Source organism: Anopheles gambiae, chromosome 2 (assembly GCF_943734735.2).
Source record: "Anopheles gambiae chromosome 2, idAnoGambNW_F1_1, whole genome shotgun sequence".
Classification (NCBI taxonomy): Eukaryota; Metazoa; Arthropoda; class Insecta; order Diptera; family Culicidae; genus Anopheles; species Anopheles gambiae.
The window spans coordinates 112,876,148-112,894,198 of NC_064601.1; the positions used below are offsets into that span (position 1 = coordinate 112,876,148).

Sequence of the window (18,051 nt, forward strand, 5' to 3'; positions counted from 1 at the left end):
GATCTCGAAGGTGGTCGTTGTACGTGCTAGAATTTGTTTGTTGGGTGTGCATATAGAGAATGCGGTAAATGATTTTCCATCGACAGAATTACGACTGGTTTTGGAAAGGCTAATCGGAATACAATTACGTGCTTAGCAATACGCAGATCATGATTTTGAAGATGTAATCACAAGAACGTGCTTCTTAGGATTTTAGCTTAAAACTTACAACCCCTTTTTTGTTGGACGACCTCCGAAGTACATACGCACTATAATTCAACTTTTACTCTCAACGAAGAGCGTCACAAAAGGAACGTTCCACTGCTCCACTAAAGAAAACCTTGAAGTTACTATTGCAAACAACTAAAACTAAGCCTCCACACATAATAATGCCTGCGAAAATGCAATAAATTGCTCAGCTTCCCCCAATCTGTCTCGAAACATCATGCCCCGTGCAAGCCTTAGGAAACGCTAATTAAGTTTTATGAATTTTAAATTAAGCGTATTAACCACCATCGGCTAGCCTTTCAATCTAACGTAGCATGGCGATACACAGCGCCGTACACATGTTACCTTCAGTGTAAAAACACGAGGTATTTGCAGGGTATAAGCCGGCACCCCTTAATGTCTGCATCGCATGGTTGTACTGAGAGGGTTGAGAAGTTGTCGAATCCCTCCAGACTGCGTAACGTCGGCCACCAAGTTGTTGTGGGAAAGGCGATTATGTGACTGTGCCTTTGACTGGTTCAGTTTTTTCGGCGCTTGGTCTACCGAGAGACTTGGGATCGATCGTAAGACGGCTGCCCACGGTACGTTCTATTATTGCCTACGACCAAGACTAGCCAGACCGCCTCCTCCTCCAGATCAACCCACCACGGGCGCAACAACAAATCCAACCACGCTGGCGCTGCTGCTGCTGCACTTAGTGTTTTGCGCAACTTCTGCGCTCTCCACTCCCTAAATCTGTGTCTGTGTCGCTCGCGGTTTCGCTTACTCATCCAAAACTGGTTTCCAGCATTGCCTGGGTCTCGCCAGTCTGGCCACTGGCCGCAGGGGTATAGCGTGGAATTTTGCACCAGCAGGTTAGAGGCTAACCGGAGGCCCACGGGCCAGCGTCCAAACCTCGCGCTAACGGACGGTGAGGGATTTGAAAACATATAAAACACCATCGATGAAACAGGTTTGCCATTTTCGGGCGAGAGCCCACCGTGTGGCCAGACAACAACCTGCACCGGTGTGTGGTAGCGTTGGTGGTTTGGAACCGGTTCCAAATCAGGCAGCACCATGTTCTTGCAGATCTTCCCCCCATAAATGTACACTCGTCGTCGTCGTAGTCGTTTGTGGACATCCTGTGGTTTTGTGGGATGCGCCATTTGTCCATATCTTTTGTAGCAAGTGGCAAGTGAACGGTTTTTTTCTACAGCAGAAGCACCGGATGTGATGCTTTTTTTTGTGCAGAGCACCATTAAGATATCCCCCTCCGCAGCTAATGAAGCAAACCTCGAAGACGCACACCGAAATTTCTCGATCGAGTTCAATCGTTTGCGATCTAGTTTAGCATACAATCTCGCACGCAGAAAGTGAGGCCCGGCGAGAGCATCTGAGCTTAAAATAATCCGCCCAACCGGGGCTGCAACAAATTCGCTTCTGTTGCTGCCGTTGAACCGCTGCCAAACATTCTTTTCGCAAGAAGCACAGCAGCATCGACACGACACACTGCACGACGAGACAGTTCTACTACTTCTCGTCTGCTTCAACTTCTGGCTCTGCACAAACTATTTTCGCTTAAAGCCTAATGCACGCCGTTTTCGGTTCAGTTTCGGTGACATTTCGATCAGGGAAAGGAATGTTTTCACACCCAATACTGTGACGAGTTGCAATTGCAGCGTACTGAGACGTAATGTGGTAGAGCGTACTGCAGAGATTAGTGATTCGAAGTAACTGTGGGATTTTGGCCATGAAATTTTTCACCGTTTATTGACTGCAGAGAGCACACCCTCGGTCCGGAGTCTATTTCCCCCGATTCGATAATTCGACTGCTAATACGAACGGATTTTATAGGCCTTACCAACATTCGCTTGCTAAAGTCCTCAATGAATGGCGCAGCAACCATGAAAAACTCATTTACGGAATGTGTGAACTCCACCAAACCCTTCACCCCAAAACGCACTAATTTCGGTATCCAATTTTCAAACGAATCCTTCCCATTCCCTCCCACATTCCAGGACCAAACCATTGTGGAGTTGCCGTGCTAGGCCTAAAAAAACGAACCAGGGGACCCTTTTCCGTTTACGCATATCTCTGGAAATGCTTTTTCCTTGATTAGCGGACACAAGCCGGGCCGGATCAGTCAAAGCTTGATGAACGGTAATGAAGATAATATCATAATACCTTTACCCCCATCAGAGCGCGCTACACACGCCTTTTCCGCACATCGACAACAGCGGCGCCAAACCCCCAAAAGGACGACAATCACTGTACATTGCTGCTGCTGCTGCTGCGTGGAGTTGTGTCCGCTCTGGGGGCCTTTTTTGTACCAGAGTTTATCTTTCTACGTGACTTTTCCATCGAGAACTACGACAGAACAGCAAAAACAATGGCTGGACGGTAGAAGCCGAACGACAATGACTGCTGTGTGTGTATGAAGTTGGACTGTAAACGACATCACACTGAGGGGGCTCGCCTCGTCTATGGGTGTCTACATCCAGGGGCCGACTGCCATTGCTGGAAACGCTTCAAACCGGGAACTGGAAAATGTTCCCTTGCACTCAACCCAATTCCCTTCTGTCAAGCGGGGTTGAATTGTTTGAAAATTCGTGCAGTGCAACCAAACACACACACGCACACAAACCCACGCTACAGACAAAACATCCCTTTTTCGGTTGCGCTTTCCATCTTCCACACCTACCCAAATGGCGCGTGCAGGAAGAAAATGGTTCGCGCTATCTCGTCCCGGGGACTGTTGTCACGCCGGTTTCCGGTCTTTCGCCAACAACCCAAAACCCAAACAACAAACCCGATGAGGCGAAGATTTAAACAAAAAACAGAGCGTGGTGTGTCGTGTCGCGCTCTGCTCTGTGTCTGGCAAATAGTTAAATATTTCTTAAAATATTCCACCAACGTACCACGCACAGAGAGGAAGACAGACAGAGAGAGAGGTTGTTCGTCCCTTCGCAACGCGACTAGACCGGAAAATTCGATTGTGAGAGATCTTTGTGTAGTTGTGCGCTTTAATGTGTTGTTCAGTGAATTTCGGAGGGTGAATTTCGTGTTGCTATGCGCAGAGTTCCCTAAATTTTCTCCCCTCGTCTACGGGGAATGGGAAATGCTTTGCTTTAAATGGTGCTGATGATTGCACACAAAGCCAAATCTCCGTAGGTCAATGTCAGGGGTAGAGGGTAGAGCTGTGTGCGGATGCAGACGCCGTTTTTCGGGACTAAATTTTCGGATCTCTCTTATTCGCAATCCTCCAGCAGAACACATGTTCTTGCAGTATTATCTGAGATTTAAACAAGATCTCAGAATAAGACTCGTCAGCAAATCCTCTCAGACAGCCCACACACACCTTCTTCAGGTAGCAATTAATCATCGATCAATGCTTCTTGCGTTTCGTCGTCGTTCGTTGCCAAACAGCTACCGGAGTTATCAGTGGCGTTTTATCTTGCTCTCACAGTTATCGCTCAAAACCGATTACGAATGGGAAGCATGAGTAATAGAGACATGCTTATTCTCCCTAACTCTCCCTGCTGCCCGTCTACAAAGTGTCTAGCTTCGAGGTTTGAGATATGAACGAAACGTACCTGATGTCTCAATGGTTTTTTCTTCGCTTCGAGAAAAGCATCGACCGTACAGAAACTGATTGCAGCTCCAGATGGATTTCACTGCACCGCACCAGGTAGCGTACACCAAATAGCGTTTGCAATATGACCTTCTTTCCTCCGTATCCCTTCTCTTACGCACCAAAAGGGACGGGGAAAAAGTGCAACATTTGCTTTGAACTTGCTGTCTTCACCAACACAGCCACAAACACTACCAATATCTGCCTGAAGGTGCGGCCACGGCAGACACCTGGACGATAAGGACGAACACCTTGTTGTGGCCTGGCCTGGCCCGTTCGTTGTCTGCACGGGAATTGCAATTCTTTCTTTTTCTCTTTTGCTCTGGAGATTACACCGTTTCTTTATGATCTACACAACACACACACACATTCACTGGACTGTTTCCTTTCGCCTGTAGCCACTTCCGGAGACGCACACACACACCGAAACGCTCGAAAAACGCATCGAACGCGCGCTGTACCAGCTATCTCTCTGCGCCAAAGGGGCGGTTGGCTATCTGCACCACATGGGTGGACGACAAACGGAACCAAAAAAAAAATGAGGAAAGGGAAAAGGCAGATGTGAGAAACACAGTTGCAATAAACTGCGCAGCTACAAACGTAAACGCACGCGCGCTTAAACCTCAAAGTTCTTATCGCGGAACTGGAACGAAGCCTAGAGGTTGGACGCAAACGATAGATCCCTTGCAAACAGCAGCTAATTGTCTTCTATTCAGCGTCCTCCAAGCCATCAGATGTGATGGAATGGTTCTTGCTTGCACTGGCAGATGGTGCAACTAACTGATAATACTGCTCGAATCTTACATCTTACAAGCGTCGTCTTCTTTCTAATGGTGAGAAATCACACACAATTATACATACACAGCAAATAAAAGGCAACACAAATGTGTAACGTAACAATACTCTACAAACTGTACTGCAAACCGCCGCCCATTTGTCTTCATCATGTCCCCGCAACACTTTAAGAAGGGCGTCCAAAGTGAAAAAAGAAGGGAAACATACGAAAAACATAAACACACCAAACCGGCTGGTTATTGTCGGGTCTGTGGGATTCCAAAATGCGATCGCGCAGCCGCACGCGCGTTTTGTGTCCGCCGCGATGATGGATAAAAAGTTAAGTCACAGCGTTTGTTGCCCGCGGGCGCTTGATTAGTTCCTGCTGGAGGCGACCCTTTAGGGGAGAAACAGGCGACACAGGGTGCATGAAGACCGCTGCCAGCTCCACAGAAGCGTGTAGCCGTGAATGGGTTGCAAGCAAAAAGACACCCTCTACAACGTAGGAAAGATGTTAATGTCTCTTCAAACACTCTTCTCAAGTCGGCGGGTCGAAGGTGGGAAGGAGTGAGCGAACACTAGAAAACAACACCTACGAGACGGTCGATGATCGATGCCTGCCCAAACTCCATTCAAACGAACCAAACTCAACTTGTGCTTCCTCCACAATGGATACGCACACTCACATCAGAGACGAGCGTAAAAAATACTATCTACAAAGATGAATTCTTTTCCAACACAAACTCCTCATTCGTTTTTTGAAGATCATTTCGTTTCGATCATTTCAGACCTCTGTTTGGGCGTTTGTTTTGTTTTTGTTCCTTTCGCTTTGTCCCTTTCGCCCTGCTTGCTTCAAACTAACACACACACCAAACCAGAAGAAGAAGAATGAAGATGGTGCCCTATCCCCTTACAAAAAAGGGGCACAAGAAGGGCTATAACCTTCTCTTCTAGCGCACGAAAGAGACAGCAGACGACGAACACGACACGATCAAGAAGCGACCGGTTTGTTGTATACTTTTTCCCCCATTTCTTTTCGTCTACATTTCCATCACGAACGTGACCCCAAGCGGAAACCGGGAGACTACGGGAGGAAACAAAAGCGGTGTACAGTGCGCGCCCTTTTTGCTGTCCAGCAGCATTACACACAAAACTTTCAGCATTTTGGTTTGGCCCACAAGATCGAACGTTCACTCCAAAGCTGCCAGGAGAGCATCTCCACAGAGTTGCATCGCAAAAATGCACTTATACACACATACACGAACATGGATGCAACTCCACTGTTCCACTGGGTCCCACTGTTTATACTTTCGTTTTCGATGCCAACACAACACACGCAAACAACTCCCTCCCAGTCAATGGGGAAACAGCACCACATAGAACTGGGTCGTGGGGCACGATCTCGCAAACGTTTGCAAATTGCGACGCTTTATGCCCTCCTCGCCCTTCTGTCTGTCGCCCATCTAAATACAACAATACTCGCACACACAGGCACAGGCACACACGCGGAAAAGGGCATCACGTAAAAGGCAAACACACACTTTCAGCGTGGCCCTCTCCTCTGTCTGTGTTCTCCACAGAACAGCTGACATCATTTCGGGGTATCAATCGTTCTGCATTTCAAGGTTTAACTACACTCAAATCAGTCCCGTTTGGCTGTGTGTGTAAGTGTGTGCTTCAATCACCTTGTTTGGTTTGTTTGTCGAAAAACAAACAGGGCACAACACAGCACTGTTAGAGAATTATCAAACACAAACACACAGGGCGAAAATGACGCGACACACGCTAATACGGTCCCGGTAGCGACGAGCGCGTCCGTACGCTTTGGGAGTAAGAGAGAAACTGATCGTTTCGTATGCACCACCCTCAGTACTGCCGCGTTTATGCTGCTACAAACACACCGCAGCGACGGGGTTGGTTTTTGTTATGCTCGGGCCATGCCGCCTGCTGTGGTCCGCTCTCTCACTCGCGCTCTCTCACTGAGTTTACCGCGGCGTGTGTAAATTTGAAACCGGTCTATGAGACGGCGGAACAGTTTCTTATAAGATAATTTCATTTATTTCCCAATATAATTCAAAACGTAATTCTCGTTATTTTAACAGCTCTTGAAGCCTTAACATACTTCACCAATTAAAAATTAAGCCCTTTTTATTCCCAATATTAAACGCTTTTTTTCTCATGATATGACCCATAGTTCAAAACACGAGAGAGAAGTTTACAGTCAACATTTGAGACAGAGAGAGAATGTCATCAACGCGAGATGCCAAGGAGACACTTTTGGTAATCTTCTCTCCTTGTTCTGCTACCAGTCCGTGACACAACCCGAGTGAAATGAATCCTAATTTTATCTCACCATCATATTTAACCCAAGAATTGGTTTTTGTTGACCAAAATGAGTAACAAGTTTATGAATGAAACACCATCAAACAAAAGACATCAAACACCTTTCTCCTCCATCTAACTGGCTTCTTCCTGCTCCCTTTCCTTCGCGGCTATTAGTCGCGCACCATTTAATGACAAAACGATGTACCTCTCCCTCCGATGTTGGCGCTCGGTTTGATAATGACCACCTTCGGACGGCGATTGGCAATCTTACAAACCTGTCGTCTACACAAGCCTTCCAGCCGAGATACGGACTCGAGACAACAAACCCGCCACCCAACCAGTTCTGTACAGAAGGCCTTCCCCCACCCCTTTGACCCTCTGTCAGCTTCTGACGGACTGGAATGGGAAAAAAAGGAAAGTGAAACCTTCAAAGCCTAGTGAGACCAGAGCAAACGCACACGATGTATATATATTACCCATTGGCCTTCAATGCTCTTGCTGCGGCTTGTGTAATTAACACACCTGCTCCTATCCTCTTCGACGCAAGATCTCATCTCAAATGACCACGATCAAGAGAGGGGGGTAGAGAGGAAGGGAGGAAGAAATTTGCCATAATGCATGCACACACCTTGTGCCGCATCATGTTTTCGTACATCACCCATCATCGTGACGTATGGTGGGCATCAATGTCTTGGAGTCTTAGGACAGTGTCTCCTGCTCCAAGGTCGGACCGGTTTTTTGAGGGGGGGGAGAGAGCGAAGTAGCATGGGGAATATATGTTTTCACTCAAATCCATTCCACACACGGCGGAGGGCGGCGCAGTTATAAGAAATTGCCCAATTTTGTGCCTCGCGAAGCAGAAGACGCCTCCACATTTCAACATTGCCCCACGCGATGCAGCAGTAAAAGAGGAGGCTTTACGACCACCCTGCGCGAGCGGATACGGAATACGAGTAGCATATATACACACATACACATCTTGCCACTTTACTGCCGAATCATATCGGACGCCATGCTCGAGTGCTTCCGAGACAAAACAACAAAACGGGGTGGTGGAGAAGAATAATCCTTCTACGGTCAAGCGAAAGAAAGCGTGTTGGGAATGGGGTTGAGGCGAGTTGATATGCACTTGCTCTCAACATATGAACTCAGACGGGAGGGGAGATGGAAAAGGTAAAAAGCACCATCATCATCAACAGCAGCAGCAACATCATAATCGTAATCTTATGCTTCGTTGCGTGCCTTAAGGATGGCCCATCTACCCTTTCTAACAACACAAAAAAGAACTTCACTACTGCGTGCGAGCCTCTCTTCAGTGACATTTAAGTTTAAAAGGGCTTGTGCGTGTTGCACGGGGGAGGGCGGGGGAGACCATTTCAAGTCATGCTGGGTGAGCATTTGTGTCGTTTTTGCGTAACACGAACTAGAGGCGGGCGGCCAGCCTTTAATCGCTGACTTATGAATATTGAGGCCGCAGTCATACATAATTCAGTGTGAGGCAGATGATCAAACAAGACGAAATTTGGATTAAAAAATGCAACACTTACCCTTCATTCTGACGACGGCGCCTAGCGACGGCCGGGTTCTTGTTGATCGACAGCAGCTCCCGGTTGAGGGCGTTACCGCCATCGGCATCACTGCCCGCGAACGTGCGCGGGAAGGCCGGAATCGGCAGCGGTATGTACGACGGTGGCGGTGGCTGCGATGCTCCACTGTTGTTGGCCGTGTTCGAAACGTTGCGCAGCATCTTGGCGAGATTCTTGCCCGGCGCCACACCGTCCTCGTCGTCGTCATCCTCCTCCTCCGACTCGGAGGACGATCGCACCGCCGGTGCGGTTGGTGCCGCCGCCTCGATGCTGGACACGGTGGTCGACTTCTTCAGGTTGCTCACCGCCGAGTGGGTGGACTTTTTCAGGCGCGACTTTAGCTCCGAGTTCAGATCGGCCGGAAACAGCCCGACGCAGCCGGACTTTGACTTGAGGATGCCGCCCTTCAGCTCCGCCATGAACGGGAGCTTCTGGGCGTTCGGCGGCAGGTACGCCGTCGGCGGTTTGCGGGGACTCATTTGCTCTGAAGGGGGGGGGGGGGAAAAAACGGTTTAAATTAGTTGAAATGCTGCAGAAAGAAATGTCTCAAGTTAACATATACACATACAGGTGCCTTGTCGGGTCAAAGTGTTGGTAAAAGTGTTAGCGTTAAAAGAAACTGTAGCCATTAAAAGAAAACAAAAACACATGATTTAAGACACACACGCACAAAATTAAGGGGTATGAAGGGATGAAAAAACATAGAACAACATAGCGCAACCATGTGATTAGTGTTGTCTAGCGATTAGTTTCCTATACAAATTGGAGTTTATTTAGAATTGGGGAGTAAAACATAAAACAGCGAACACGTTTTGCAAAAAAGCACACACACACACGGGAACATATACACAGAAACGTAAAAACACACACACAATGCCACACAACAATACCACCAAAAGCGGGCGAATGTTTGCGTTATCCAAAGCGTAAGCAGATGTGCACCACACACACCAACACACCACAGTTGCTTATTGCAGGTATAGGTTATGTTCGAAGCAGATTCACCACCCCCAGCCGAGATCCACCACAACCAAAGCGAAATGTATAAACACACAAAACAGGGGGGGCATCTATTTTCCCCCTCACACACCACACCATCACCTGAAAACGCGCGCAGGAAAGAATCTTCCGTAACAGACGACGAACCCCGCGTGTGCCCGCCAAGCACAGGAAATAGGAACGTAAATACACACACACCCACACACCCACCATACCTCCCAAGACCAGCGTGATTGTATAGCAACCCTTAGTTAATTCGTGAACGTAACTCAAGGACGGAAACGGAAGGAAAACAAATAAAATCGAAACATACCAGGCGCGGTGCGCACTAATCATCTTGGCTTTTGGGGGTCACGATGGCGTGCTTGCTTCTTTACAGCGCAAGGAATAGAATATGGTGAAGGCAAGGAACGGACTGCAAGGCATGCGACAACAAGACAAGATTGCATGCTGGGTTGTGCTTGCTGCATGTGTGCAGGATGAGGCAGGAAAGTGTGAAGCTATCAAGAGAGAGAGAGTGCGGGAAGGATCGTTCACGCATGCAGGATACTACTGGCTGATGAGCAGGAAACGAGCGCAAAGAAACATGGATGAACGGCTCGTACATAATCACACTGTTCGTATCACTTCTTTCGTCACTTCACTTCCAATAGATTCCTAATTTGTTTCACAATTTGTCTCTTCTTTTGGAATGCCTAGTGAGATCTTTTCGGTGCCATTGTCCACACCGCACGTGTTGAATGTTCATCTTGGCAAGATCATTGTTTTGCTTTTCGATTTTTTCTCCTCTCTTTTTTGCTTCACTTTTGACTTTGATCTTCATTGCACTTCGTTGACGACTTAGTATTGGTATCTAGTAGTCTTAACTAGCTTAAAAAAACTTATCTTACAAATACGCGCACTAACACACACTAACACACATTTACACGCTTACATAATTATGGTTTGCTACGGTAAAAGCTTACAAGTTTCTTCATAGTACAAATTACAGTAAAAAAAAGGATTCAATTTCAGCTCCTCTCTAGCTCATCTACAACAACCTTCGATGAAATGGGGAAAAGGGAACGAAAAAAAAGTATGATCAGCATAATGTCATTAATATCAGTCACGAAAGGAAGAAAAAGTAGCATTATCAAACATGAAAATTAATTCAATGTGGAATAAAACCGTTAAATTTAATTTGAAACACGTGTTGAATGAATTTTAAATAGCGAGCTAACTGCTCGAAATGAGAAAGGGCGTGCTTCGAGTACCACTCAATAGAGGGCGCTACACTCGTCAAGAGGATTTCTGCTTTTACGTAAGCAGAAATCGTTTCAATGCAGTGGTAATGCTACTTTTATACTCCTTTTAGACTTTTCATTCAATTTTTCAAGCTAGCAATGTCTAGCTTTTGTTATCTGCTTCCCCCTTGCATCCCAACACACAAACACACCTATAAACAGCTTATCGAACTCCGTGTCCGCCATGGACAGATCTTCGGTGGTAAGGTTCAGCTCCTCGACCGTTTGTACGGGCTGCACGCCGCCGACGGTACACTTGCCATCCCAACCGTTCGCAGCGATCGTGCTGATCAACGTTTCCAGCCGCTGCTCGAGCAGTAACGATTCCTTCGGCATCGATTGGCTACGTCGCCGTGACTGCTGCTTGCCTGCCGTCCCATTATTGGTCGGTGTGTTAGGCTCGCGTACCGAACTGTTCCGACTCACAATCATCGATTTACCGCTTACAGGCTGCGCCGCAGCGGCCGCCGGTGAGCTTTGCCCACCAGCCTTGCAGCCAAAGTACTTCGCGAACCGATCCTCGACCAGCGCAAACCGCGAGCTGCCGTTGGATTTGCGCGTAAAGCTGCGGGAAAACTGTTGCTGCGACGTGCTGTTGTGATGCGTGCTCTGCGACCGCTCGAGCGACGAGTCCAGATTGTACGACCGTTCCATCTCGCCACAGCCAATCGGTAGGCTTTCGCATTCGCGCTCGGCCGCCAGCCCGTTGCCAATGCGCCCGGTGGGCGAGGGCGGTGTGTCAAACGTCGTGCCGGGCGCTTTCAATATCGACGACACGTCGAGCGTCATGCGCAGCCGGTTCCATTGGTTGGCCAGCCGTGACACTTTGCCCTTCGTCACCACACCGTCCAGCTCGGTGGAAACGTCCAGCGCGGGATCCTTTTCCTTGTGCTGTGGCGTTGTGCTCACTTTCGATCGGTTCGAGCTGTTGAGGAAGTTGCGCTTCAGTGCTAGCACGTTCGAGCTGCCGCTACCGAGCGATGGCCGGCTCGGACCGTTCATGTTCTCCACCCCGCTGTCATAGTTGTTCTCCTTGCCGGAGTCCACGTTCGAGTCGCTGCCATCGCTCGCATCATCCCCATGGCCGCCCTGGGTTGGGCTTTGCACACCGTTCTCCGTACTGTTCAGGAAGGTGGTCGTCGTCGTCGACGGGATGCTCATAAACTTGCGGCGTATTCGATCCACCTTCGGCACGATATGCTGCAGCAGCAGGTCCGTTTCTCCCTCCGATCCAGTACCGTTGGTCGATCCGTTTCCATTGCACTGCTGCTGCTCCTGGTGCTGCTGCTGCTGCCGAACGGAAACGTTATTGTTGCTATCGTTTAGAAACTTGGGCATCGCGAGCTTGCCGATCGTGCGCACCTTTAGTAGCGTTTTCCTGCGCCGCACAGCCGGCAGCTGGTTGGCGGTTCCGTTCGCGAGTGCCGCTACTGCCGTTAGCTGGTCAACTCCATCCTCACCACCACCGCCCTTGACGGTTACGCATCCGCCCGAGAACAGTTTGACCTTCTTCGATACTTGCAGTGTCGAGGGATCTGTTGTTTCATCCCGCACAAAGAATAGAGGTTTTTTTTCCCCCACACAGAGGATAACAACCGCATACAACAATATCATTTTGCAGAGTGCGTGGTGTTGTGCAGCAAGGCGCGCAGCAAGTGTGTGGTGTCGTCGTGTGTTGAGTTTTTTGTTCGTTTGTTTGTTTGTTTAAAAGCAAATGTGATGATTCACGGCACGAACCGCGTTTGAATTTCGCGATTCCCGATTGATTGAGTGCATCATGCAAAATGTGTGTGTATGTGTGTTGATGTGATTTGTTGTATGTGTTCATGCGTGTAGTTTTATGCGTGCAAACGTGGCGGAAAGAAAAGAAGAGAAAGAGTAAAATAAACGAAAAAGAAATGCAATAGTATTTGGGTTCACTGCGAAGCAAAACGCCTTCTCGCGCGGCGTGACGTCATCTCCTGGGGGAAAACAATTACGCAGCTGCCGTCATGAAAATTGCAAACGGACGGAAATAAATATCCCCCCGTTAGTGGCGAACAAACGATCTAAAAAGGATCATTTTTCACTCAAAATCAGACTTCAAGTCAAAAGCTAACGCGCTGCGGCGCGTTTTTTCCTCCTTTCCGTGATACAAAGGATTCACACAAAACAGGTCACAGCCACACAGTAAGGCGACGGTGCATTGTCACAACAAACGTCTGACTCACATTTACCACAAAGTGGATGGATAAGTGCTATAAAGGAAACAGAGCAGATAGGTCGACATGCAGCTGAGAAAACATGCAAGTTTATGGTTAAACACACAAACACACTTGAGATGATCCAAATGATATGTCTATTAATAAGATGCGGGGGGAACAGGTTTCCAAACCAAAAAGGACGTATCAGTGTGGTTTTACAAGGTTTTCCAGGAGTTCTCATGGCTGTGGGGACACGTTATTGACTCTTTCTTATAGGAAATGAACTTAATGTAATGGGAATTGTACTCTATAGCACCCTTGTTGGACAAATCCAATAAGAATTCCAAAACGGATACCATAGAGCCCAATTTCCAACATATGAAGTTCACTTCCAATAACAAAGCGTGAAGGAAGTGTCGCACAACTATGAGAACCCCTGGAAAACCCCTGTAATGGAAACGAAAAAACATAATCATGCAGTGTTTAGCTGATTTGAGGTTTAAGAAGAACCACGTGCCAATCAAAAAAGTACGAACAAAAAAGAGCACAAAAACGTTCAAAAACCATCACACGTTGATGGTTACACCCTAATCAGGGAAACATCATCTTAACGAGAGCGGCACACAGACACACACTTCCGTAAGCAGAAAGAGAGAGAAAGAGGGGGGGAGAAAATAGTACACGAGCTTCTTACCAAACTCGGCGCCAGAGTCATCCGAGACGATGTTGTTGTTGTTGTTGTTCGTTGGTATCGTGTTCATGATCGGTTGGTGGGCCGACGGTTGATGATGATGACCCGTAGAGTTGCCGGTGGTTGGCGGTGGCGGCGTGCGGTACTGGCCGCTGCTGAGGCCACTATTGATGGCGTTATTGCTTCGCTCGATGTCGGTTGGCGAGATCGTCTGCGTTGTGAATTGAGCTACAAAGATTTGTGGGACGGAGGGAAAGTGTGGTATTAGTAATCATTTCTCGGTACGAATTTTCTTCAACGGGCCTACTTTGGGAGGGGGGGGGGAAAAGAATGTTAACACGTTGTAGAATCTTTAATTTTTTTTGTCATGTTTCATAAACAATTTTAATTGTATTTTTTTTTTGTCGCTGGAGGCACCCAAGTGCATCTCGAGACACATTTTTCGAAGACAATTGTTCAATTTCCGGCACACACAAAATTGCCTTCAAAACCTCCGTAACGTCTTCACCATAAATTGTGCTTTATCATTACCTAACATCCCGCGTGATACGGATGATGATGACAAGCTATGAAGTGAAGGAGGAAAAAATCACAACCTCACGCATGATGAATGTTTCATGAGCGCGCATCAAATAGATTGCAGCTATTTTTACACGAAAAGCAGGTAACAGCAGAATGAAAATGTGTTTTGAGTGAAAAACCAAAAAAATAAAAGAAAAACAAAACACTTGCATGCACTTTTCGCGCGACTCTAATGCGCGTATAGACACGGTCGACACTTTTCCGCCTTGCAGCAGCGTCTCTTCACACAAACACACACACGCACGCACAGACACTCGGCGCTCGGCGACGAAAAGTTTTGTCCATCATCATCATCATCATAACCAGAAGTACCCGGCAGTGCTCCGAAGGATTAACGGATAAAAATAAACACGCACGACGCACCACCGCACTTCTCAGCATATACTCACGGCGGCGCTCTGACACAGATTTTCCGGCAGTGCAGCAAAAGCACAGCGGTCTTTCCCCGGGGGCATCATCATCTTCATAGATCGGACTGCTGCAAAACCATGAGTCGTGTGTGTGTGTGTATGTTTCTAGCCGGCGCCGCTAGACGCTTGAGCCAAGCGCAGTGTAGTAGTGTCGTCACGCACGGCGCTATTTTTGGTACCGGGCAAGAGGCGTACCAAAACCAGGCGCCTCCATGTCATTTGAAAGTGCACACACACGCACACACAAACCTAATCATAATAATATATTCAACACACACACAAAAAACAGGCGCTCAACACTTACCTCGCCTCGGACGGGCCACGATCGGCCGGTTGAGTAGTGGGTTTTCGTTCTCCTTCAGCTTGCTTTCCAGCTGCGCGAACATGCTCGCCTTCGCCCGGACACTGCTGGACCGTCGCAGCAATCCCTTGTCAGTGCCGTCCTCCCCGCCACTGCTGGTCCCACCACCGCCGCCGCCACTGCTCCGGCCAAAGCCCACACAGCCCCCGAACATTCTGTCGCCGTCCGCTCCAGCCGCCGTCGAGGCCGATTCGCGATCGCTTAGATCGCTGCTACTGCCACTGTGCGGCGACGAGGAAGGCGTACTACTGCCCGGCGAGCTGGCTCCAGCGACGCCACAAACCTTACCTCCTGCTCCACCACCACCCTGCTTGCTGCTCTCGCTGCTCGCACTACTATTGCTGCTGCACGGTCTCAGCAAACGGGGACCAACTCCACCAACTCCACCACCGTCGTGCGATGATGAGCAGGAAGAGGTCGGTGACAGTAGTAGCGCTGCCGCCAAGCCTCCTTTACGCCGCCCCGGTACCGGGTGCTCCTCTTCGTCCGACTCCTCGTCCCCGACGCGCACTACCAGCAGCTGTTCCTCGTCCGCATTCAGCAGCTCCTCCTCTCCGTCGTCGTCGTCGTCGTCGATCGTTTTCTTCGACGGGGACTTTTCGCTGTCGCTCGTCTTCACCGAGGACGACAGCACGTAGTCGGTGGTGCCGGACAGTTCCTCCGTGCCGCCCCGGCCACCCCCAAACTGGACGCCCGAGTCGGAGCTGAGCGAGGCGAGATTGAACTCGCCGCTGATAATGGAGTGCGAGTTCGATTCGGCGGTGCCGAGCGTGGGCGACAGCAGCTCAAACGACGAGGACGATGGTTTCGGCTCCTCCGGCAGGCAGCCACTAATGCCACAACCGTCGGACGGCAGCGCGAATGACACTGGCGGCGTGGGTCGATCAACCGAAGCGCTGCGCTGAATCAACAGCTCCAGTGAGCTGCGCAAGCAGCTGTGCTCTGGCGCAACTCTACGCAGCTCTGGCTCCGCCGCCGCCGGCGTATCCTCGAGCTGTCCAGCAGCTGCGTTACCGACTGCGTTTACCACACAATCACCACCGGTGCTGTACTGCTGCTGCTCTTCTGATGCACTACGATCGTCATCGTGTTCGCCGGACCGGTCAGAAGCTTCTACCACACACTCTGGGGAGGATCTTGAACCGCACGGCGATACCTGTTGCTGTTGCTGCTGCTGCTGCTGTTGAGCACTGCTTGGAAGGATGAGGCGTTGTGGAAGAAAAAGCAAGAGAAAAAAATCGAACAATTCAGATCACACACGCACACACACACACGCATTGTTCGACATTGTATGAAAGACACTCCAGGAGGCGCAATCAAACAGTGGGACACACACGCACACAGAAAACAAGACACGTTCACAGCAACAGCTCAATTCGCACACTTTGTACAAAATGATTAAATGGGTGGATGAGCATGAGACGATGATCAAGCACAATAAGGCACAGCAGTTGTTCTCGGGATGTCATGGGCCGAAGAAACGAGCACAATGATGTGACGACGTAGAACACATTTTAAGTTGGACGTAAATTAGACCACCAACACAAACGAGGGACTGTTTTGTACGTCACAGAACACGGTGCTATTGCTAGAACGTATTTTTAATTCATTCCCCCATCTCACAATCCCACCTCAAGCAAAAAAAAAGCCAAAATCACTACTTATCGATTGCAACCTGCCACTTAATTTTGCTCACTCGAAAGGAACGACAAACTTTAAGACACCCAACACAAGGAAACCACTTTCAAAATGGAACGTTTTGTTCGCCGCAAACGTCACTTTCTAATTCTTCGCGTTGAAACAATATATAGCTCGATGTCAACGTCGCACAGAGCGCTAAGCGAGCGCGCGCAAAACCCCGCACCAAACGACGGACGCTTGGTGTCGTCAGTCGAACGGATATAGACAGACTGTTGGGTTTCGGTTGCCACCGATTCACACACGCTACTTACACACACCCGATGTCACACGGGGCTAGTGTGCACGGGACAGCGGTAGGCGGGAGTGGGAAGATAGTCCTAATCCATCCGCCGCGAGCGAGCGACGGGACGACGCGTGCGCACAAAGCACATTTATCGCACAAACACAGAACAGAACACGAACGCCTTACAAGTACACAGTATCATACCAGCGATCGTCACCTCTTTGGGGTACGTTTTTCGGGTCTTCTTGCGGGGTCATAAGTTATTCTCACATTTCATCTCCAAGTTATTGGGAAGTGACGGCTGGAGAAGGAGATTTTGCTCAGCTCAAGGGTTCCTCGCTTGCGCCTGCGCATGCCACACACGTGTCATCTCTTCGGACTAGACACATCTCTAAAAATTCGCTTGTTTGTAGTTGTGGTGGATTATCCCTCCCGTCTCTATTGCGATCTGTATCGCCTTTGTTTTGATTGTATTCCCTCGTGCAAAACACACACACACACACACACACAAGACATTCAAACCAAACAAACATCCAGCGGAAGGCCACGAAAAACCAAGGTGAATGGAAAAGGTCAGTGGACACGCACACGCAACGAGGCTGAGACATGGAAATCAAGGCCGAACAGACATCGTGGAAAGTGTTAGGACATCGTGTTCATGTTCATTGGCTACTGGCGGGAGACGGTCTTTGGAGGACTCGGTGTCTCTTTGACACTGTACTCCACACATCAAGAGATGGAAATAGAGCCACCTGATTAGGTGCTAATGCTGCTCTCTCTGTGCCACTTCTCTAGACCTCTGTACCTTCTTATCGCGCACTTGCTCTTGCTCTACACTGTTGCACACACACACACAATCCGCCTCTTCACACAAGTCGTAAAGATCAATGCCAGCGGTTTGAATTATCTGAAGTATTGGCTGTTGCAAAACTCACATGACCACCACCTTGTGCTAACAAAACCCCTTTGCTCTGGCTTACGAAAGGGAAATGCCGATAAGACTTTATCTCATTCTAATTCTCTAGTGCAATACTGTTCACCGTCTAGCAGCTGAACTTCTAACGTCGTTCCTAACCTATATTATCACAACCACTAACACTGCTCAGTGCTGCACAC

At 48.8% G+C, this 18,051-nt stretch overlaps 1 protein-coding gene across 16 annotated transcripts in view; it reads right to left on the reverse strand.

The window, feature by feature from the left end:
• The window catches only part of LOC5667093 (supervillin), a 205,880-nt gene that overhangs the window by 36,626 nt on the left and 151,203 nt on the right, over positions 1-18,051 (reverse strand). For 6 of the 16 annotated variants that reach the window (XM_061642227.1, XM_061642223.1, XM_061642228.1 and 3 more), the window contains 4 exons: positions 14,955-16,204; positions 13,662-13,886; positions 10,937-12,319; positions 8,464-8,986 (listed from right to left, as the gene is read on the reverse strand). In XM_061642227.1, the coding sequence (XP_061498211.1) occupies positions 8,464-8,986; positions 10,937-12,319; positions 13,662-13,886; positions 14,955-16,204 (3,381 nt within the window). Of the gene's footprint in view, positions 1-3,779; positions 4,315-6,276; positions 6,444-8,463; positions 8,987-9,814; positions 10,529-10,936; positions 12,320-13,661; positions 13,887-14,954; positions 16,205-18,051 lie in introns of those variants that run through there. The other 10 variants (XM_061642225.1, XM_061642226.1, XM_061642224.1 and 7 more) reach the window with 10 other exon arrangements.